The 24,779-nt window shown below is 41.8% G+C and overlaps 1 protein-coding gene across 1 annotated transcript; it reads left to right on the top strand.

Annotated features, from left to right (window-relative positions):
• The first annotated feature begins 1,049 nt into the window (after positions 1 to 1,049).
• LOC124860766 (myosin heavy chain, fast skeletal muscle-like) lies at positions 1,050 to 20,432 on the top strand. Its single transcript, XM_047354319.1, has 3 exons — positions 1,050 to 1,128; positions 19,846 to 19,865; positions 19,923 to 20,432. Exons 1-3 carry the CDS (start codon positions 1,050 to 1,052, stop codon positions 20,430 to 20,432), a joined length of 609 nt encoding a protein of 202 aa, XP_047210275.1.
• Positions 20,433 to 24,779: the final 4,347 nt, after the last annotated feature.

Below are 24,779 nucleotides of genomic sequence, written 5' to 3' on the forward strand. Positions count from 1 at the left end.
CAGCATCTCTGAACCAGTCTCGCTGTGCCCCCTCATTAGCTGGGTTAGTTCCTGTCTGAGTTTGCCACATGGATTTGCACTGGTCCAGGTATTCCCTGGGGTTAATTTTAGGGTCCCATTCAAACTTAGGAATGGTGCGCCCCCTGGTTACAGGGTATGCTTTTCTCAATGCATCACCTAGCCAGTGGACATGCTGGGTGAAGAGGTCAGAATCCAGGGCTCTTGAGGTAAAAGCAGCTATCTCAATCTCTCTACATGTGTGGTGTGGCATGCACCATCCTGCCACTGCTCTATAATCTCCCAGTGCTAGTGTGGTGCCCGCCGTCAGGGTGTCTAAAGTCTGGAGCCACACTGCTGCTCCTTCAGTTATGGGGGGCAACTTGTCGCAGAGAGCCGTAATGTCGCCCAGAGAGAAAGGTTTATACCTACCGGGGGCTCCAGAGCCTTGTTGCTGTAAAAGGGGATAATTGGTTTTTGGGGCATAACTAAAGCCTTCTGGTTTAGCTGCAGCTTTGCGGGGTAAATGTTCCATTAACTGTCCAACTGTGTGACTGCGTATTGGGGATCTGTCCTCAGGATGGCTTTGCTGCAGATCTGCTCTGTTTTCTCCACTTTCCTGTGGCATGCTGTGCCTGCTTACCTGCACCTCTACAGCTGGGGTAGAGGTGTAACAAGGTGTGGTTTTGAGAAAAGGATTAGGACACAAAACCCTATCTGGCCTCCAGGATCCACTTAGCATTAAAGCCACTGAACCTTCCGCATCAGTCCCTGCTCCTTGTAAGCCAGAGCCTGGCCCCCGTGCCCCAGCCTCTGAAATTAGACATGATTCTTGTGGGGGTGAGCAAAAGGGATTTATTTTGCTCAGGCTTCTTTGATGTTGTTCCCGTCTTTCTCTTACCTCTTTGTCTTGAAAGGCTGCTTTTTCAGCATCCTGAAATGACCCATCAGATGCTGGCATAGATAATCCAGAAGTTCCACTGACAGATTAATTCCCCTCTTTTGGAATGTCCAAGCCATGCACTACCAATGTTCCATTTTCTACTTCCAATATGGGGTACAATCCACCAGGGGGCGGTGTGGGTGCACCAGTGAGGGAGCTGCATGAGGAGGAGGGTCTATATGGTGGAGGTGTGTCTGAACACGTCCCCTGAGCTGATTTTGACCCCTCCTTCTTGTCTCCCTCTCTGGGTTTTTTCCGCTGCATTGTGTGAATTCCACCCTTGTAAATCAAAAGAATATCTCCCCAAAATCGCTCGTCTTTTTCATATTTATGTATGTTTGTGTTGTGCTTACCTTTGTACCAGACAGAAGCGTCATTCAACTTACCTTGTGCGTCCTGTTTATTTTTCTTCGCTGTGTTCAGTTTCTTTCTAAACCAATCACCTAAATCGCACTTGTCCGTCAAAGTAATTCCATCTGCCTTCATCGTTTGACTTACCTTTTTTTTAATCTTATTTTTAATCTTCTCAGCCTCGTATTTACCCCTGGTTTGGAGAACCAGGTCTTGTATGTTATTTAATTGTGTTTCTAAATCCATCCATGCCGTTGTGTTCAGAAATTTACCTTCCATGTTGTTTAAAATCCTGTGAAATAAATGTTCAAATAACGGTTCACAATATGCATATAAAATCCGCTTATCACTGTATTGTCCTTTGTTAACAACACAGTGTTTTTATCCAATCCGCAATGGTGGCTGCCACCCAGACATACACACTCACACAGACACAGTCAGCACTTGTGACAGTCAGTCCCGTGTAATATCAGCAAAAACAGTTAACATTCACATTTCTTCTATGATCCGCACAACAGATATTCATATGTAGTACTATGTTTTTTATTTTTATTTTACCCCAAATAATCATGTAGGTCAGTCGCAAACACACACATTTCAGCTCGTATTTCCTCAATTCAACACAACAGTCTGTGACAGACACTCGCACACAGAAAATATGCACAAATATGCAAAAACAATCCACTACAAGCCACTTCACCCTATATTCAATAAATGCATTTATTTTTCGCTCAAATAATTAAAAATCCAACCACATTTTTAAGTCAGAATGTGTGTTCAAAGATTTAAATTCGACTGCACTCCCAGTCAGTTGTGTAATTCCTCCGTGTGACCACTAGATGGGAGTCTAACCCTTCATAAATTTCTGACTGCACTTCCAGTCGCTTGTGTAATTCTTCTGTGTGACCACTAGATGGGCCTCTAAACCTTTGTAAGATTTCTGGATGAGCCTCTAAGTCTTTTTAAAAAATAAAAAATCCAGAGATCTCTCGTTTTTAACCCTTTGTGGTTTGCCACTTCCACAGGACTTCAACCTGGCTTTCTCTTATCAATTCGTCAATTAATAAGTTGAGACGCCATGCTCAGCAATATAAGGACTTTAACCTTATTAAAGGACTTTAACCTTTGACCTAAAAGGACTTTAACCTTTGGCCTTATTTCAGCTTTTCATATCTGACTCCATTTAAATGCGTTCCCTTAATGCACACTCTTTTACAGTTTTGCAGAGTAATAACATTCAGAACCACTGACATCCTGGAGATAATTTAGCCTATACATAAATTCAATCGGCAGAATTTAATACAATAGGCTCTGCATACCTTTGTGATTGATGATTTGTGGGTGCCCCTGGATGTCAGGAGGTTCGTCTGTCACACTCTCTCTTTGTCCGAATTCCCTGATTCAGCCGTGAATCACGTCGGAGGTGACCAATTGTTGAAGCACCCCCTCCGAGAGGTCTTCTGCGTGTTCGTTTATTCACCGTAAGCTGAAAGAATTCACACCCATTGAAATAACACACTCAGACACCGTTGTATTGAATTCAAAGTACCTGGCCCAGGGGAAGCTCTCGTGATCTGACCACACACCGAGACGACTTCAGAGCTTCTCTCTTGGGCTCATTGCTTTTATTAAAACACACATGAAAATGGGCAGCGCCCCTGTTTACAGTTTTTTCACACATATAGTTACGTACAAACTTTTCCGGCTTACCATATTAAGAAAGTTATTATTCTGCATATCCTGCACCTGCACTCTGCTTTTCTGCTGATATGAGAAGGGAGTACTTGGCCTGTTAATCTTTTCACATCCTTTTCCCACCCCTACAGTTATTCAGTATTTTTCAGCTTCACCACACTCAAGGCCAAGTTTGTGTAATAACAATTCTGCAGGCCACTAACACAGGTTATACATTTTATTTCCCACACTGGTTAGTAAGTTGGTAAGTAGGAGAGTACGATTATCTTTCCTTCAGGTTAACTGAATAATACCTGAGTACACAAAATCTTGTTTTATTTACCGTTGTGTAATGCTGACAAAAAGAAGTAAAATCAAAAATTTTTATTTTCATTGTGCAGAACACAGATTGTCATGTTTGTGTAATAGTTTAATATTCTAAAAAATACAAAATATTTGATTTCAAACATCAACTTTAGTTCAAAATTAAGTAGGGTGTGACAGTACACCAGCATCTGAGACAATGTATATCTGTACATGAGAAAGTGACGTAATTTAACTATATTTTAGGGAAAACTAAAAAACCTTTTTTTTTTTTTTTCAGAAATAGATAAAAGGTTTTATGGATAACAAACTGTGTTTTAAAGAATCTTTATTCATAGTAAAGTAATTTAGTCTACCTCTGACCATTCCACTTATTGTGTTTTTTTTGTTTGTTTTGCATGCTGAATGCTAAATAAATCTAATCAAATCTCCAATATATGTTTTCACAAATAGTTTTTCTTTATTAAACAGATCAAGATTGCAATTAAGTTTTATCAATCTTAAACTGTTGTATATTGTATTGTATTATATTATACTGTTTTACTGTACAAGATGGTAGAATACAAACCCTAACTCCTCTACATGTTTGTATTGTAAGGCAGCAGTAAAAGACATTGTATTTTTGCATATGCAGTCATGCTAGTAGCCTATTATGTGGAACTGTTACAGCGGATGACAGAAATAGGAAAAATATAGTTTAAACTATACATCACCATAAATCAGAGATCTGATTGTTCCATATAATCCTAGCAGAGCACTTCATTCTCAGACTGCAGGTTTACTGGTGGTTCCTAGAGTCTCTAGAAGTAGAATGGGAAGCAGATCCTTTAGTTATCAGGCTCCTAACCCTAACCCCCATGAGGCAGACACCGTGTCTACTTTTAAGGCTAGGCTTCAAACTTTCCGTTTTGATAAAGCTTATAGTTAGCTCAGGATAACCTAAGCCACTCTATCTCTGTAGTTATGCTGCTATAGGCTTAGGCTGCTGGAGGACATAATGACCACTTTTACTCTCTCTGCGACATTCTCATACTACTCTCTAATTTTGCATTATTTGCTGTTATTTCAGCTTTTAACTTTGTTCTCTCTCTTTTCTCTTACTAGAAGCTACACCTGGCCTGACTGTGTCTACCTGTGACACCTTTCTGGAGAGGGGCATTGTCCAAGCTTCTGCTGCCAATCACTTAATGCTCACCTTCTACCGATGATACACTTGGCCCTGTCTTTCAGCGTTTAACCCTATTTTTCTCCTAGACATAGCTACTGACTGAGCTTTTACTGTAACTAACTGTATGTGGTCTCTCTCATATTCTAAACTTGAAAACTGGCTCAGAGTTTATCTGTTTTTTCTTCCTAGATTAAACCACTAAAGGAGCTACATCCATTAACATTTACCTTTCCTTCCCATAGAAAGTACTCCTAGATCAGTGCTTCTGTATTATTTTTCTGTCTCTGCTCTATTCTCTCAAACCCGCAGTCAGTCGTGGCAGATGGCCGCTCACACTGAGCCTGGTTCTGCTGGAGGTTTCTTCCTGTTAAAAGGGAGTTTTTTCTCTCCACTGTCGCTACATGCATGCTCAGTATGAGGCATTGCTGCAAAGTCAACACCGGTGACTCTCCACTGTCACTACATGCTCAGGAGGAGTGACTGCTGCAAGTCACTGACTTGATGCAATCTACTGGGTTTCCTTAGATAGAAAAAACTTTTTTACCAATTTGAATAAATAACGGAATCTGACTGCACTGTTTTGATAGTTAAGAATCATTGGAATGTATGTGCCTGACTTGAAATCTATATGATTCGATTGAATTGACTTTTTAAAGTTACCCACCTTTCACACAATGCAACAGGAAACAACACTCTCCAATTATTTTCACCTCTGCCTTCCTCCCTCCCTGTTGGATGGAGTAAGGGGGAGTCAGGTTTAACCTAAACCGGCTCAGTTATGGTTGAGGTGCAAACACACCTAAATGACCCCTTCTCTTTTCCAATGGTTATAATCAGTCTGACAGAAAGAGGTATCCCCTATCCATGTCACCCTTCAAAGCCTCTAATGGCCTCCCTGCCTCTTTGCCTAACTCCATCCTTCCTTCAGTAAAGACCAATCTTTTCAACTGCCAAATAATTTAGATACAAACCAAGCTAGGATGGAGGTTGTTGGAGGCTGGAGTGGAACTTCAAACAAAACAACATCCTTTCATTCAGGCAGAGTTACATTGAAATGGATTTCGGTCAATGTAAATTCATGTATTTGAATGTGGAAAGGTTTGTGTGGCATGGCAGTTTTTTTCATTGCCCAATTAAATTATAGATATCCAAAGGAACCTCCAATTCAAAGTGCATTTTTAAATAAACAAACAAGAAATTAAAATAAACTTACAGTGCTGATGCTTTTCTGTGTTAATCGAGGCTGATATACATTGCTCAAAAAAATAAAGGGAACACTTAAGCAACACAATATAACTCCAAGTAAATCAAACTTCTGTGAAGTCAAACTGTCCACTTAGGAAGCAACACAAATTGACAAGCAATTTCACATGTTGTTGTGCAAATGGAAAAGACAACAGGGGGAAATCTTTGGTGATTAGCAAGACACACTCAATAAAGGAGTGGTTCTGCAGGTGGGGAGCACAGACCACTTCTCAGTACCTATGCTTTCTGGCTGATGTTTTGGTCACTTTTGAATGTTGGTGGTGGTTTCACACTCGTGGTAGCATGAGACGGACTCTACAACCCACACAAGTGGCTCAGGTAGTGCAGCTCATCCAGGATGGCACATCAATGCAAGCTGTGGCAAGAAGGTTTGCTGTGTCTGTCAGCGTAGTGTCCAGAGCCTGGAGACAGGCCAGTACACCAGGAGACGTGGAGGAGGCCATAGGAGGGCAACAACCCAGCAGCAGGACCACTACCTCCACCTTTGTGCAAGGAGGAACAGGAGGAGCACTGCCAGAGCCATGCAAAATGACCTCCAGCAGGCCACAAATGTGCATGTGTCTGCACCAACGGTTAGAAACCGACTCCATGAGGATGGTATGAGGGCCCGACGTCCACAGATGGGGGTTGTGCTCACAGCCCAACACCATACAGGACGCTTGGCATTTGCCAGAGAACACCAGGATTGGCAAATTCGCCACTGGCACCCTGTGCTCTTCACAGAAGAATGCAGGTTCACACTGAGCACATGTGACAGACGTGACGGAGTCTGGAGACACCGTGGAGAGCGATCTGCTGCCTGCAACATCCTTTAGCATGACCGGTTTGGCAGTGGGTCAGTAATGGTGTGGGGTGGCATTTCTTTGGAGGGCCGCAGGGCTCTCCATGTGCTCGCCAGAGGTAGCCTGACTGCCATTAGGTACCGAGATGAGATCCTCACACCCCTTGTGAGACCATATGCTGGTGCGGTTGGCCCTGGGTTCCTCCTAATGCAGGAAAATGCTAGACCTCATGTTGTTGGAGTGTGTCAGTAGTTCCTGCAAGATGAAGACTTTGAAGTTATGGACTGGCCCGCCCATTCCCCAGACCTGAATCTGATTGAGCACATCTGGGACATCATGTCTCGCTCCATCCACCAACGTCACGTTGCACCACAGACTGTCCAGGAGTTGGCGGATGCTTTAGTCCAGGTCTGGGAGGAGATCCCTCAGGAGACCATCCACCGCCTCATCAGGAGCATTCCCAGGCATTGTAGGGAGGTCATACAGGCACGTGGAGGCCACACACAATACTGAGCCTCATTATGACTTGTTTTAAGGACATTACATCAAAGTTGGATCAGCCTGTAGTGTTTTTTTTCCACTTTAATTTTGTGTGTGTCTCCAAATCCAGGCCTCCATTGGTTAATAAATTTGATTACCATTAATGATTTTTGTGTGATTTTGTTGTCAGCACATTCAACTTTGTACAGAACAAAGTATTCAATGATAATATTTAATTCCTTCAGATCTAGGATGTGCTATTTGAGTGTTCCCTTTATTTTTATGAGCAATGTACTTCTCGAACCCAGAGTAACATTGACAGTCCGTTTGTTAAATTCACAAAAAGGTGTGCAGCTAAGATATATTCAGAATCGCATGATTTAGTAAAATCCAGAAGCATGACATTTGTGGTTCCTATTTGTGCTGAGAACACTCCGCTTCTGTCTTTCTTCAATGTTTTGCTCCACACCCATTGAGCTACTGCCTAAATTTGAGAAGTGTCTCAAAGGAAAACATCTCCCTCTGAGGCCACTTCACCACTACAAACAGAAAAGACCTGATTGAGAGGCATCATCCTCCAGTCTGGTCTATTGTTTATAGTAGATACCGGAAAAGCTTCAGGGGACACACACACTCACACTCACATAACCCGATGCTGAACACTTACTCCCACTGCTTTGTGGCCCTACAGAGAATTAATATCCACACAATAAAAAGCTAATCATGTAATAAAACAACAGACCAATACTTGATTTATTATTTCAATAAAAATCCTCCAACATGGGAGTAAACAGCATAAGCAAAATGCTTATAAATGGCTTGCTGTGAGCTAGTTATGCTTGTGATGGACTGTTTTCTGCTTGCTAGATGTATAAACACAGCAATAAAACTCTTTATCTAGGAAATGTAAACTAGTGTTTGTATTTTACCCTGCTGCAAAGTGATCACTTTAAATAGCTTTCCAAAACAGATCATACAATATCCAGTTAATGAATAATTTGTTGTTCAGTAAAACTCTAAGCATTGCTAGGGTTGGAACAAAACTCTGATAATTTGTGTTATCTATTCTTGGTTAAGATTTCGTAATTCTTTTTGTGGATTGCTACAGATAAACTATTCCTAACATTGTGTTGATGTAACATGATCCTTTAATGAAGCTAACTCCCAGACTGACTGACTTTATGTTTCATTCGAAACACCAGAGACACTTTCAGTGAAGCTAATCAGGAATCAGAAAGTAAATCCTCAAATGATTCTGGCAGAGCTGGTTTCCAGCACTGATGGCTGTGCTGCCAAGATTCCTTTCAATTCTTACTTCAGTGGAAATGGATTGGAATTATGACTTTTATGTGTAATCCTCTGTAGCTCTTATCAAAGTAAACATGTGATGGTGCTACTTTGTACAAGAATGATTTATTAAATTAAGAAAGCTTCGTATCATATACTGCCTTTGCTGTTTGCATTATAAATAGAACACAAGGCCAAAACAACGTTTGAGTCGGATAAAATTAAAAACCAGAAAACATAAACCTTGTCCACTATTAAAGTGACAGCCAATAGTGTTTTACCTCATGATCTTGAATTGGAAATTAACTCAATTACACTTACTGACATAGTTCAGCACCCGTACAGAGTAGTGGAAAAACAAGTATCTTGCTGATTACTTTACATCATAAGATTGTATAGACCAATGAGTTGGCAGTGCCAGAACACTAATGGTCCTACAACACTCTCAGTTTTCCCCATCACTGGTAAAAATGTTTAAAAAGCTGGCACTATACCAACACTGTTGTACTAATGAAGATTCAGTCAACTCAGCATGCCAAATGCTTGACGTAGCTCCAACAGCAAGGAAGTCTGACCTAAAAATGTATAAATGTTTTTTAGAACTTTGTCCTCCTTCAATGTAATATTTATCTTACACATTTTAGCTCAAAAGCAGATGTGTTTGAAGGAGAAAAAAACTAAAATGTTGCAAAAATTAGGTTCCATACATGTGCACACCCTAAAATAATGCCCATCCTACGTTGAAGAAGTTCTCTGAACCTCTCATATTGTGAGGAAATCTACTTGTTGGAAATTCCCTGTGTTGATTCCCTGTGTTGATTAAGCCTGCCTGACCATTTTCTGTCACTGCTGCCCCCCATTTTTTCTAGTTATTATTGACTGCAGTGTGCCATGTTTTTTTCAAAGCTATGGAACTTTTTATTTTCTTCTTTTGAGTGATACATTTGCACAAATAGGGCCCTATGCAACCTTACTGCAAACTGGAGCTTTAGTTTGGGAAGCAAATGAGCAAATTCAACTAAAACAGCATAAAATACTTTAATTAATGTTTGGTATGAATGTAAGATGATTGGACACTGAAATGGGATCTAAGGATAATTTAACAAAGAATTTGTTTAATGGTATTTACACTCATGAAGACAGGTTGTTGCTCCTGTTCAGGTTTTTACATGCCCTGGCCCAACAGTTTTGTTTGCTTTCCATTGAATTCAAGGGATCCCGCACAGGACTGTAAAATATGTTGGGACCCCAGCCATGGGTTACAACATTAAAGGCCAGTAAGAACTATTCTGGAACTTTCACATTAACCTACTTCCAGCACAGCCAGGAACAGGAGTAACAGTGTACTTCCCATGACTTCACTGTTTGAATAAAAATCCTGCACGCCAACAAACAGACCTCTTCCACGCAGGTCTCCAGCAGAACTGGACGGAGGGACACAGTGCCCCCATTACGCAGTAATGGGGGCACTGGGTCTTGTTCACGAGCAGGAGATTGACAGACGGATCGGTGTGCCTGCCACAGTAATGTGCCGGTCCGTTGTGGTTAAGAGAAAGCTGAGCCGAAAAGCGAAGTTCTCGATTTACCGATTGGTCTACGTTCCTACCCTCACCTATGGCCATGAACTTTGGGTCATGACAGAAAGAACGAGATCCCAGATACAAACGGCTGAAATGAGCTTCCCCCATTGGGTGGCCGTGCACTCCCTTAAAGATAGGGTGAGGAGCTTAGCCATTCGGGAGGGGCTCGGAGTAGAGCCGCTGCTCCTCCACATCGAGAGGGGCCAGTTGAGGTGGCTCGGGCATCTATACCGGATGCCTCCTGGACGCCTTCCTCGGGAGGTGTTCCAGGCACGTCCCACTGGGAGGAGGCCCAGGGGATGGCCCAGGACACGCTGGAGGGACTATGTCTCTCGGCTGGCCTGGGAACGCCTTGGGCTCCCCCCAGGAGCTGGAGGAGGTGTCTGGGGAGAGGGACGTCTGGGTGTCTCTGCTGAGTCTGCTGCCCCGTGACCCAGTCCCGGATAAGCGGAAGACGACATGTACGAATACGATTATTATTAAATATTATTTTTTTAAATATTATTTTAATAAATAAAGTCAGCTAATTAAACACTGTTGAGAATAGGTCATCCAGAAGATTGGCTTTATTCAGCAAATCATTCTTTAAAATATTATTTTATTACAATTTTGTTTTATCTGATCTTGCATTGTGAATGAATGTTTAAAGGTATACCAATTATTGCCTAAGTTGGTTCCAAGACTAACTTAACTTCATTCCCAGATTCTTCAAGATAATCCTTGGTTCTCAAACATAAATATAACATGGTAATATTGCATCACGCTTTTCATGGTTTTCAACCATCTTTGATTCACTTGTTTATATTGTACATAGCCAATTGGTCTTCCTTATTCTTTCATTTTGTTTGGTAGTTTAGTTGGGTTGTTTTAGCATAGTAAAGAGTTTGTTGATTAAAATATGTTTGACTTTGAGTTGACTTATTTTTGTTGCTAAATTTTTGTATTTTAAGAAATTGTGTGAATTCATTCTGTGTGTGTACAGAGTTTTGCTGTTCAATAATGTCAGAGCTTGGCTCATCCCTTTCGACTTTGTCCTAATACCACCGCCTTATTGGGTTGGTATTCACAGGATAACCCTTAACAGACCGAAATATTATTTCATAAAATATTATGGTATTAATATTAAATAATATATTCATATTCATAATCACAACAAATATAAATGTCTCATTTAATGTTATACTACAAAACCCTGGCATTGGAAGTGGCAGGACACTTTTTTGAGCAACTGCACTTTCTGATTAACTCAGCCATGTCCACCTCCAGTCCACAAGTGCCAGAACCTTGCAGGTTTAAATGTGGCCTTGCTCCAACATGGCTGATTCAAATGGCTAAATTACTTCCTTAGCGTTTCACCTAGATCTGCACGTCTATTGGGGAATAGTCATTTGATTCAGGTGTTTTTAGTCAGGGCAACATGTAAACAATAAAGCACACTGGTCCTTGAGGACTGACTTTGGACACCACTGGACTCAATTCAACTAATACTTACTTAAGCACTAGGGGGCACTCATAGATTGTGCGTAAAGAATTGAGCCTTATCCACAGATGGTGAGGCAATCTTAAATTATGGAGGAAATCATGGATTACGGCCTGAGGCCATTTGACTGTGTTGTTGCAGGTTGATGATTTGCCGGCCCAGCTGTGCAGTTACACATTTGGGATTAGCTGGCCTCTCTTAGCTCCTCCCAGTGGACATCCCTCTGAAACCTGATTGTACTGTTCATCTCCAGCTCCTCCAATCCACTTATAGAAAGAGGAATAATGAGTTACATAAATATAAATGATCATATATATATATTCAATTTCTAACCTGTGAACAACTGATTTAATATCAGCTAGAATAATGCTGATCAAGATAAAATTTGCAGTAACCTCCTAAAGTAAAGAATTTAATTTTCTTTATCCTAATGATGAAAAAACCCCAAAAAAACAGATAGTCTGTGATGCTGAAATTTTAATAAAATACTGAAAATAAGTGATTGGAAATCCCCTGTTATAGCAGTTGAGGATGTTTTACAGTGGCAATAAGAACAGGATTGGTGTTCATCATTAATACTTAATTCACTTTTGAATATTTCCTGTGCTTTATTTACATTCATGACAAAATAATAACATAGGAGGCTTAGTTCAACAAAATTAAAACTATATATAACTATCATGCCTTTGTTACAGTAATCATTGCAGGAGTTTGGGCACTCTTACGTTTAGAATATAATTGTAGGCATGCTGAAGGCAACATATAAGAAAGACAAGAACTATCTCTGACTAAATACAGGTCCTTCTCAAAATATTAGCATATTGTGATGAAGTTCATTATTTTCCATAATGTAATGATGAAAATTTAACATTCATATATTTTAGATTCATTGCACACTAACTGAAATATTTCAGGTCTTTTATTGTCTTAATATGGATCATTTTGGCATACAGCTCATGAAAACCCAAAATTCCTATCTCACAAAATTAGCATATTATTAAAAGGGTCTCTAAATGAGCTATGAACCTAATCATCTGAATCAACGAGTTAACTCTAAACACCTGCAAAAGATTCCTGAGGCCTTTAAAACTCCCAGCCTGGTTCATCACTCAAAACCCCAATCATGGGTAAGACTGCCGACCTGACTGCTGTCCAGAAGGCCACTATTGACACCCTCAAACAAGAGGGTAAGACACAGAAAGAAATTTCTGAACGAATAGGCTGTTCCCAGATTGCTGTATCAAGGCACCTCAGTGGGAAGTCTGTGGGAAGGAAAAAGTGTGGCAGAAAACGCTGCACAACGAGAAGAGGTGACCGGACCCTGAGGAAGATTGTGGAGAAGGGCCGATTCCAGACCTTGGGGGACCTGCGGAAGCAGTGGACTGAGTCTGGAGTAGAAACATCCAGAGCCACCGTGCACAAGCGTGTGCAGGAAATGGGCTACAGGTGCCGCATTCCCCACTTTTGAACCAGAAACAGCGGCAGAAGCGCCTGACCTGGGCTACAGAGAAGCAGCACTGGACTGTTGCTCAGTGGTCCAAAGTACTTTTTTCGGATGAAAGCAAATTCTTCATGTCATTCGGAAATCAAGGTGCCAGAGTCTGGAGGAAGACTGGGGAGAAGGAAATGCCAAAATGCCAGAAGTCCAGTGTCAAGTACCCACAGTCAGTGATGGTCTGGGGTGCCGTGTCAGCTGCTGGTGTTGGTCCACTGTGTTTTATCAAGGGCAGGGTCAATGCAGCTAGCTATCAGGAGATTTTGGAGCACTTCATGCTTCCATCTGCTGAAAAGCTTTATGGAGATGAAGATTTCATTGTTCAGCACGACCTGGCACCTGCTCACAGTGCCAAAACCACTGGTAAATGGTTTACTGACCATGGTATCACTGTGCTCAATTGGCCTGCCAACTCTCCTGACCTGAACCCCATAGAGAATCTGTGGGATATTGTGAAGAGAACGTTGAGAGACTCAAGACCCAACACTCTGGATGAGCTAAAGGCCGCTATCGAAGCATCCTGGGCCTCCATAAAACCTCAGCAGTGCCACAGGCTGATTGCCTCCATGCCACGCCGCATTGAAGCAGTCATTTCTGCAAAAGGATTCCCGACCAAGTATTGAATGCATAACTGTACATGATTATTTGAAGGTTGTCGTTTTTTGTATTAAAAATACTTTTATTTTATTGGTCGGATGAAATATGCTAATTTTGTGAGATAGGAATTTTGGGTTTTCATGAGCTGTATGCCACAATCATCCATATTAAGATAATAAAATACCTTAAATATGTCAGTTAGTGTGCAATGAATCTAAAATATATGAATGTTAAATTTTCATCATGAAATTATGGAAAATAATTAACTTTATCACAATATGCTAATATTTTGAGAAGGACCTGTATGTTCTTCTGGATTTAATTTTCCATCTTTGTTTAGGAGTGGAAATGTATAGACAGGTTTCTGTCCTTCAGAACAGAAATACCCCTAGAGCTCAAACTCCAGTGTTCACCTTCAAGTTAAGACCTGTGTTAATGCATCCGTTCAGCTGCCGCAGACCTCTAAGCACCCACAAAAAAAAAAAAAATGATATTCAGGATTACCACTGCTAGGATTATTGTTCCACCACCATGCTGTGGCTGCTGGTCTGTAATGACACTGCATGACTGAGAAACTGAGAGATAGAGACATGTACAGCACAGAAATTTCAGCTCAGTAGCAGATGTCAGAGCTCTTTAGTCTTGGCCATCAGTAACATGGCAGTTTCAACACTGATGCTTAAACAAATGGTCAGCAGGAAATGCATTTGGTAACATTTAACTTCTACAGTGATGTCATGTTCACAGTGCTTAGCATTAGTGTTTCTAAGGTATGGGCTCATTAATGGAGCACACCGGAGAAACTGAGGGTAACTGATTGTATTGAGAGACAATAAAAGCAATTTCATTCATTATGGAGGAGCTGTTGTGAGTTGAACAAAAATGTATGACCTTCATACTTGTAGATTTAAGTATATGTTGTCTTTATTTTAAACTAGTGTGTCCGGGGTGGAGCCTTGTACACATAAGCATATATGCAAGAGAGCAGTCACTGTATAATGATAGACAAAATGATAACAGTCACACAGGTTCAAATGTGAATCAATAGAAAAAGAATGTTGCAGAGAAACCACAGATGGTGAAGAAGATGTACTTGATTACAGATGAAATAAGATCTTGGAACTATTAGTTTGGAATGTATAAAGGTCAACAAGCATTTTTTTCAGAGCTGATGAAAATAAATTTTATTGTTTTAATTTTGCTGTCAGGGATTTCCAAAAGAAGGCAAAAATGTGTATCACAACGCTGGTAGAAACATACCTTAAAACACCTGCAACTGTAATGCCAAGGTAATCTTGGTGAGAATGACGGGAACTAATGGTGTGTACAAGAGAGTGTGTTGAAACTATGAAAGGATAAAATCATCAGCAGAGCAGGAAAACTTAGAGACAGAAAAGCATAACTGTAATAAATGAGAAACATCTCAGGCTTTACCATCTCTTTTATGAAGTAAGTAAATGTATTTGCTCAAAAGTACTGGCTTCTCTATTACCCCTGTTCTGAGATGCCTTTTAGAGCAACTCGTTTTGGTGACGTGTCTTTAAATGCTGTTGAGGCATTTTAAACCCCGCCGCCTCGAGGTCAAAGAGCACTGCACTCTAACCCGTTTGGCCATTTTTGTAGTTTGACAACAATATCTAGCGACGCAGAAACAAGACAAAAGCAATGCAGAACTGTTTCTGTAATAATACTATTCAAAACACGCAGTATGGTTATGTCCTGAAGGAGCTGAAAGCAGCACACAGCACTGACATAAGCAGAAGACACGATGCTGCTGTTGTCATTTAAGCGTTATTTGAAGCTTACCGCTTTGCTGTCTCCATTGTTTCCATAGACAGAAGAAACTGACCCCTTAATCAAGTCTTTCAGCAAATCCTTCTTGATACTGGTGGAGGTTGCTGATGGCACTAGTCCTTGAAGTGGGTGAAAAAGGAATTTCCCCCACTAATGTGGGTAGATTTCCATGTTAAAAATAAAATTTAACCAGACACTTCGAAGAAGTTCTGATGCTGGGGGACAGTGTAATGAATAGTGTGGCTTAATACAACCAACAACTGAACCAAACTCATCCTCTTGTGGAGTAGGTATACTTGAGCTTGGATTACAAAATCACAGCAAGAATTAAATTAGGCGGATATATGAAATTGATCAGCTGAAAGTCCATGACCTTATTTAGCTGGTCCACAGCAGTTACTGTAACGTAACAGTTGGAAACACGTAATGGATGATGTAGAAAACTGAACGGACTGAAAAATATGACCCAAACAGAATATAAAGATATCTCCACATTTTCTTCTCAAACTATATTTAAAGTGGATTTTGCATGATATGCCCCCTTTAATTAAGTTGCATTTACTAAAAGCTGAAAGAACAAAATACTATGCAGCTTATTGCTACTTTTGACTGTCTGATGACATTGGGTCTCATTACTACACTGCTCAAAATTAAAGGGAACACTCAAATAACACATCCTAGAACCGAATGAATGAAATATTGTCATTGAATACTTTGTTCTGTACAAAGTTGAATGTGCTGACAACAAAATCACACAAAAATCATCAGTGGAAATAAAATTTATTAACCAATGGAGGCCTGGATTTGGAGTCACACACAAAATTAAAGTGGAAAAAAACACTACAGGCTGATCCAACTTTGATGTAATGTCCTTAAAACAAGTCATAATGAGGCTCAGTATTGTGTGTGGCCTCCATGTGCCTGTATGACCTCCCTACAATGCCTGGGCATGCTCCTGATGAGGCGGTGGATGGTCTCCTGAGGGATCACCTCCCAGACCTGGACTAAAGCATCCACCAACTCCTGGACAGTCTGTGGTGCAACGTGACTTTGGTGGATGGAGCGAGACGTGGTGTACTGGCCTGTCTCCTGGTAGCACCTCCAGGCTCTGGACACTATGCTGACAGACACAGCAAACCTTCTTGATGTGCCATCCTGGATGAGCTGTACTACCTGAGCCACTTGTGTGGGTTTTAGACTCCGTCTCATGCTACCACGAGTTTGAAAGCACCACCAACATTCAAAAGTTGAATGCATGGGCTGACAAAGCTAAAGTAAGTCTGTTGTTTTGTACCATCCACCAGGTCCTTACTCTCAATTTTTAGATCAGTTTTCCAACCTTTTATCTGATTTAGTGTTAAATACAGATAAGGTTATTATAGTGGGGGATTTTAATATTCATGTTGACACTGAAAGTGATAGCCTAAATATAGTGTTTAATGCTATCTTAGACGCAATTGGCTTAGCACAAAACATTAACAAACCTACCCACCTTTGTCTTCATTCTCTGGACCTTGTGCTGACATATGGCATTGAGTTTTAGTAAAGACATAATGTTTTCTCATAACCCTGTCCTGTCTGACCATTTCTTAATAACCTTTGAGTTCAAATTAATCAAATACTCCACACCTGAAAGAAAATTTCATTATAGTAGATCATTATCAGAGAATGCTGTAACAACCTTTAAAGAATCTGTTCCAGTTTTAATTTCCTCATTATCAAAGAAAAGCACCGTGGAGGGCAATAATTTTGTTTCTGCCCCTTCACAAATTGATTCTCTTGTTCATAGTGTTACTTCATCATTGCGTGGTGCATTAGACAATGCAGCCCCCTTGAAAAAGAAGGTTATTAATCACAAGAGTCAGGCTCCTTGGTTTAATTTAGATGTGCGTACTTTAAAGCACAATGTTAGAAAATTGAGCACTCTACACACCTAGAGGATTCCTACTTAATCTGGAAAAATAGCCTACTGTTGTATAAAAAGACACTTCGCCAAGCCAGAACAACTTATTTCTCATGATTGATAGGAATAATCCTAGGTTTCTTTTTAGTACAGTTGCTAAACTTACACAGAGTCATAGATCTGTTGAGCCATCCATTCCCTTAGCTCTCAGCAGTCACGACTTTATGGGATTCTCCTTAAATAAAATTAAAATTAAAAATAAAATCTTTGACATACTCCCAAAGAAGATTACTTCATCCTCAGCAAGAAATAACTTCAGAACCTGATTTGTGTTTGGACTGTTTTGATCCTGTGGAGCTTTCTGAGTTATGAGAAATATTAGCTTCATCTAAACCTTCAACTTGTATGTTAGATCCAATCCCAACCAAATTATTTAAGGAAGTGACATTCTCCAATGTCAAAATCCAAAATAGCAAAGATGCTTGGGGACAAATTCGGGTCCAGGAATCCGGCCTGCGAAGGAGCACATACAAAATTACTTGGATGGCAAAGACAAGGCTTGGTTAACTGTGGCTTGAGTCTATACCAACTCCATCTTAAATACCCTCCAAGGATGATTAAGGAATATGGAAACACCTGTCACCACTCCTCACTAACCCAGAGCCACCTAGAGGCCAAGCACAGTGCACAACAACAAAACACAACACAGAGATCCTGACAGCTCCAAACCAGATATTGCATCCAAGAGCCTTGCTGTGGATTGTGCACTAAGGAATTCGCTTAAAATTTTAAAAACAAATTAGGAGACTTGTTCACTTTTTCCCCCCTGCAGCATAATGCAGTGTGTGCACAGCTGCAATCTTAGTTTGACTTGCATCCAAATCACTTATTTCACTATCTGCAGCTCAGGAGGTTCTAAGCACCTTAGTTTGAGTCCAAGTCTCCAAAGCAGCATATTTTTTTATGATCTACTTAGTGGGTAGCTTGTCTAGATACAAATAGAACCAATAGTTAACCTATTAGCACGCACACTGATATATTTGAGTAATGAACCTGTTAAGACCTGAGGGATTTTAAAGCAATTTCCACCTGAAATTGCATAACCTAAATAAATTAAGTATAGCTCCACAGTTATATGGTCTACATGCAAACTGTTGGTACCTGTGTAAAATTAAGACACAAAAGAATATTTTTTAAGTGGAACCACTATTGTATTTGTTACTTTGTCTGATTTATTTGTGATTAAAGAAAGAACAAATCTAATTGTTTGAGCCTCGCCAAACATTTCTTTCTAAATGAACATTGCAAAACACCATGAAAATCATTTTGAAATCCTAGTGGAAGCCCCAGGTTGAATCCATCAACATCATGACTGTAATTGCAGCAGATTTAGACTGAATCAGTTGAAGTATATTTGTTCCACAAAGGCTTTAGGGGGCAATGTGCCAGGTGGAGCTGGCATTTCAGCAAAATTTAGCCAAATGTGCCAAAACTGTCCCAGATGTGTTTTTCATCTCCATAAAGGGAATCTGGTCCAATAAAAGTTCTGCATATGACTTAGCATTTGGTCATGACATTTACCCTGACAATTGTGCACAGCATAAAATCAATACGTTGGAAGGAAATTGAAATACATTGCAACCTTTTTTCTCCAACTGGGGGAATTGTATTAAAAAAAAGAATTAGCAGTGAAAAGCAATGTAAAAAAAAGTGCAAAAACAATTAGCAATAAAAACTATATAAACAAACTTGGTGACCACAGGAATTTCTTGCCAACTGAAATTGTCCCTTGTGCATTTGGATTGGTATTATTAATTGTGGTCTGGATGGTGCTTGCGATAAAACACAGCTTCAACAGGGTCGGCGGTGACCATGATTTTGTGGTGTAAGGTCTAGGACCTGGAGGATGCCTCCGGGTAAATGTAGGAGCTTGTGCCTCAATATTAGGCAACCATCAAGGATGAGTTAGCAACCTGTGACTACCCCTTTTCCTTGAAACAACTCGAGGACCTGGCTGCTCACATCGACATTCGGCTGGTAGAGAGAGGGAGGGGGAAGCGACATGAGGAAGGTCGCTCCTCATTAACTCAGGGTCCTGCACTGTGGCATGAGAGAAGGAGTCGGTCACCTCTCACTGAGGAAAATGAGGATTGTGAGCCCATGCAGTTGGGCAGAACCAAGATTACCCCTGAAGAGAAGGATCGTTGGAGAAGATTCAAGCTCTGTTTTTATTGTGGAGAGAAGGGACATTTAGCACTCAGGTGTCCGTTAAAAAGGACAGGCTCAGCAGAGGAAGGGAGTTTTCTACTCAGCCGAAGTCTGCTAACTGCCTCCTCCTTCTTGTTTCCTGCTCATTTTCGAACCTCTTCCATGTCTCTCCAGGGGGCCATGTTTATTGATTCAGGAGCAGACACTGAATTCATGGATGAAGCATTCACCAATAAGAACAACATAAAGCTCATTCCGTCAGCTGACACTCGTAAAGTGCTAGCATTGGATGGTCACAGCATGAACAATTCACACCTCAGGACGGAGGAAATTACCTTAACAGTTGGAGGTAATCATCAAAATAATTTAACCTTCATGATCATAAATTCACCTGAACTTCCTGTTGTCCTAGGGGCCTCCTGGTTGCACACAACCCTCACATTGACTGGAAGAGAAAAGAAGTTCTGGGTTGGTCTGAGTCATGTTCCGCTGACTGTCTTTTGTCTGCTGGTACAGAGGTCATTGTGGAGAATGAGGTTGAGGAGACCTATCCGGATTTATCCAAGGTACCTAAAGAATACCATGATCTAAAGGAAGTATTTAATAAGATTAAGGCCAAGAACGCTCTGGCTCATGCTGTTCATTCGGCTCATCATGACTGTGATCTGCTCAGAGAGCCGTATGAGGAGGAGCAGGAGGCCAAAGCTGAGCTGCAGCGTGCTATGTCCAAGGCTAACAGCGAGGTGGCTCAGTGGAGAACCATGTATGAAACTGATGCCATTCAGCGCACTGAGGAGCTCGAGGAGGCCAAGAAAAAGCTTGCCCAGCGTCTTAAGGATGCGGAAGAGTCCATCGAGGCCGTGAATGTGAAATGTGCCTTTCTGGAGAAGACCAAACAGAGGCTACAGGGGGAAGTGGAGGTCTTGATGATTGACGTGGAGAGAGCTAATGCTCTGGCTGCAAACTTGGACAAGAAGCAGAGGAACTTTGACAAGGTTCTTTCAGAGTGGAAGCAGAAGTATGAAGAGAATCAGGTCGAGCTGGAAGGAGCTCTGAAGGGGTGCTTTGAACACAGAGATGTTCAAAATGAAAAACTCCTATGAAGAAGCTCTTGGCCACCTGGAGACGCTGAAGAGGGAGAACAAGAACCTGCAACAGGAAATAAGTGATTTGACTGAGCATATTAGTGAAACAGGAAAGACAATTCATGAACTGGAGAAGGGTAAGAAAACTGCAGAGAATGAGGTCAGGAGCAGGAACGATGCCCTAAGGAGTGTGGAGATATATTATGTGTGTGCATCATTATTATTATGTTCATACCAGTGTGGGAAATAAAATGTGTAACATGTGTTAGTATAAGACATTGTGTGTGGCCTGCAGAAGTATTTCTCACTGGAGAGGTGAAGTGGAAAATTACTGAGAACTGCAGGAGTGTGTGAAAAATAGAGATAGTACAACTGACTGACTTACTCCCTTCTCATATCAGTAGAAAACATGGTGCAGAGGTGGACAATGACTGTCTAAATATGGTAAGCCGGAAAAGTGTGTACGTGACTACATGTGAGAAAAAACTGTAAACAGAGCGCTGCCCATTTTAATGTGTGTTTTAATAAAAGCAATGTGCCCAGTGAGAAGCTCCGAAGTCGTCTCGGTGTGTGTCCTGGTCACATGAGAGCTTCCCCTGGTCCAGGTACTTTGAATGACATACAGCTGTCCCCGTGTGATTTATTCTAATGTGTTGTGAATTCCTCCAGGTTACGGTGAATAAACGAACGCGCAGAAGGCCTCTTTAAAGGGGTACTACAACAATTTGGTGACCCCCGACGTGGACAAAAAGAGAGTGTGACAGATGGAATCTTCTGACACCGGGCGCCCATCCATCATAAAAAGGTGAGGTAGAGCCTATTTTATTAAACTCTCCGATTGAATTTATATATAGGCTAAATTAACCAGGGTGTCAGAGGATTCTGAATGTAATTTTACCCTGCAAAACTGTAAAAGAGTGTGCGTTAACTGGACGTGTGAAAATTGAGTCAGATAAGATTTGCTGACAGGGTCGGCAAAATAAGGCAGCTTGAAAGTTCATTTAAAGCTGAAAAAGGTTAAAGTCCTTAAAGGTTAGAGGCCTAATTGCTGAGGTTGGCATCTCAACTTATTGTTTGACGATGCAGTAAGACAAGCTGGGTTTAAGTCCTGTGTTTTGGCAAAACACAAAGGATTAAAAGAGGAGAACTTCATCTGAATTTTTTAAACAGGTGACTGCTTCATTCAAATCTATGAAGGGTTAGATTCCCATCTAGTGGTCACACGGAGGAATTACACAAGCGACTGGGAGTGCAGTCAAAGTTAAATCATTGGACACTCGTTCTGAATTAAAAATGCGGTTGGATTTTTGATTATTTGAGGGAAAATAAAATGCATTTATTGAATATAGGGGGAAGTGGCTTGTAGAGGATTGTTTCCGCATATTTGTGCATATTTCCTGTGTGCGTGTGTCTGTCACAGACAGTTGTGTTGAATTGAGGCAGTACGAGCTGGGATGTGTGTGTGTGTGCGACTGACCTGGATGATTATTTGCGGTAAAATAAAAGACAAAGTACTACATATAAATATCTGTGGTGCGGATTATACAAGAAATGTGAATGTTAAGTGTTGCTGATATTAAACGGGAATGACTGTGACAAGCGCTGACTGACTGATTGTATGTGTGTGTGTATCTGGGTGACGCCCGCACAGAGCGGGCTTGCCATGGCTGTTTATGAAATGCACTGTATTGTCCGGTAACCTGGCGTGTTGACAAGGACATGACAGTGATAAGCGGATTTTATATGCATATTGTGAAGCGTTAATTGAACATTTATTTCACAGGATTTTAAACAACATGTAAGAGGAATTTTTTGAAAAGCCAGGATGGCTAGATTTAAACACACAAGTAACTAACATACAAGCACTGGTTCTCCAAACGAGAGGTAAGGACGATGCTGAAAAAATGAAAAACAAAATCGAAAAAAAAGGTAAGACAAACAATGAAGGCGGATAGAATTAATTTGACGGACAAGTGGAATTTAGGAGATTGGTTTAGAAAGAAACTGAACACAGCAAAGACAAACAGACAGGAAGCACAAAGTAAGTTGAATGAAGCTACTGTTTGGTCCAAAGGTAAGTACCGGACAAACGTAGATAAATTTGAAAAAGAACAGCGCTTCTGGGGAGACATACTTTTGATTTACCAAGGAGGAATTCACACAATGCAGTGGAAAAAACCCGGAAAAGGAGACAAGAAGGAGGGGTCAAAATCAGCTCAGGGGATGGGCTCAGACACACCTCCCCCATATGCACCCTCCTCCAAGTACAGCTCACTCACTGGTGCACCCACACCGCCCCCTGGTGGATTGTACCCCATATTGGAGGTAGAGAATGGAACACTTGTAGTGCATGGCTTGGACATTCCAAAAGGGGGGGGGGGCTGCATCTGTCAGTGGAAGTTCCGGATTATCTATGCCAGCATCTGATGGGTCATTTCAGGATGCAGAAAAAGCAGCTTTTCAGGACAGAGAGGTAAGAGAAAGACAAGAACAACAACAAAGAAGCCTGAGCAAAACAAATCCCTTTTGCTCACCCCAAAAACAATCCTCCCAACCAGCTTCTCTAATTTCAGAGGCTGGGGCACGGGGGCCACCCGGGACAGCAGGGACTGATCCGGTGGGTTCAGTGGCTTTAATGCTAAGTGGATCCTGGAGGCCAGATAGGGTTCTGTGTCCCAATTCTTTTCTCACACCCACACCTTGTTACACCTCTACCCCAGCTGCAGAGCTGCAGGAAAAGAGCCACAGCATACCACGGGAAGATGGAGAAGACAGAGCAGATCCGCAGCACAACCATCCTGAGGACGGATCCCCAATACGCAGTCAGACAGTTGGACAGTTAAGGGGACATTTAACCCGCAAAGCTGCAGCTAAACCAGAAGGCTTTAGTTATGCCCCAAAAACCAATTATCCCCTTTTACAGCAACAAGGCTCTGGAGCCCCCTGTAGGTATAAACCTTTCTCTCTGGTCGACATTACGGCTCTCTGTGACAAGTTGCCCCCCATAACTGAAGGAGCAGCAGTGTGGCTCCAGACTTTAGACACCCTGACGGCAGGCACCACACTAGGATTGGGAGATTATAGAGCAGTGGCAGGACGGTGCATGCTGCACCACACATGTAGAGAGATTGAGACTGCTGCTTACACCTCAGGATCCCCGGATTCTGACCTCTTCACCCAGCATGTCCACTGGCTAGGTGATGCATTGAGAACAGCATACCCTAAAATTAACCCCAGGGAATACCTGGACCAGTGCAAATCCATGTGGCAAACTCAGACAGGAACTAACCCAGCTAATGAGGGGGCACAGCGAGACTGGTTCAGAGATGCTGTCCTTAAGGGACTGCCCCAACAGGTGAAGGCCAGTATGGACGACAATCCTGACATGCTTGGAGCGGACACTGGAACTTGGGATCGCCATCGGATTCACCACCTGTCCAAAATAAGAGAGGACCATAAGAAAAGGGGAGGAACTTAAGACCCTGCAGACCCAATTGCTAAAAATGCAGTTAGCTGAAGCAAAGCAGAAAGCAGGAGAAAAGAAGAAAGACAACAAAACTCCCAAAATAATGTATGAAGGTGGGGTGTCTCAGGTCCCCCAGACTCCTCCCTTTTCCTGGCCATACTTGCACAATGATCACCTGCACTGTTGTATTGCTCTTGCATCTTATACTGCTCTATATTTACTCTCACTCACTTAAAACTGTGCACATATATTTATATTATATTGTAGATATGTTTATACTGTTTAATTTGTATTGTATTGCACCAACTATGCCAAAACAAATTCCTTGTATGTCCAAAAACGTACTTGGCAATAAAGCTTTTCTGATTCTGATTCTGATTCTGATTAGGACACGATTGCACCGAGGTCTGCAACCTCTGGTCCTTATCATGCCCAACCAGGCCAGTTCAGGGGCAGAGGTGGGCCAAGGGGCCGTGGATTCCGTGGAGGACCACTGAGGTGATGGGGGGGTGCTGACGTTTGCTACTACTGTGAGGAGCAGGGTCATTGGAGCCGAGAATGTCCATACAACCTTCAGGCATAGGGGCGTAGGTATGGACCCAGAGGAGGCCCAGGGCGACGCCCGTATCGAGGATGGGGTGGTCCACCACGTGGAGGTCAACAGCAGCAACCTTCACTTCAGCTGCCAGCCTGGGATGAACCCAGCTTTGGGCCAGACCACTACTGAGGGCCCCCACAGAACCCCCTGGACAGAGGGACTGAGGACCCCATACTGTCCGTGACAGTGTATGGACAAACTCTTCATTTTTTGGTGGACACTGGGGCCACATGTTCAACTATTCAACGAGCCCCTCCTACCACCCTCTCCACAAGGACTACCACTGTCATGGGGTTTTCTG

Source organism: Girardinichthys multiradiatus, chromosome 23 (assembly GCF_021462225.1).
Source record: "Girardinichthys multiradiatus isolate DD_20200921_A chromosome 23, DD_fGirMul_XY1, whole genome shotgun sequence".
Taxonomy (NCBI): domain Eukaryota; kingdom Metazoa; phylum Chordata; class Actinopteri; order Cyprinodontiformes; family Goodeidae; genus Girardinichthys; species Girardinichthys multiradiatus.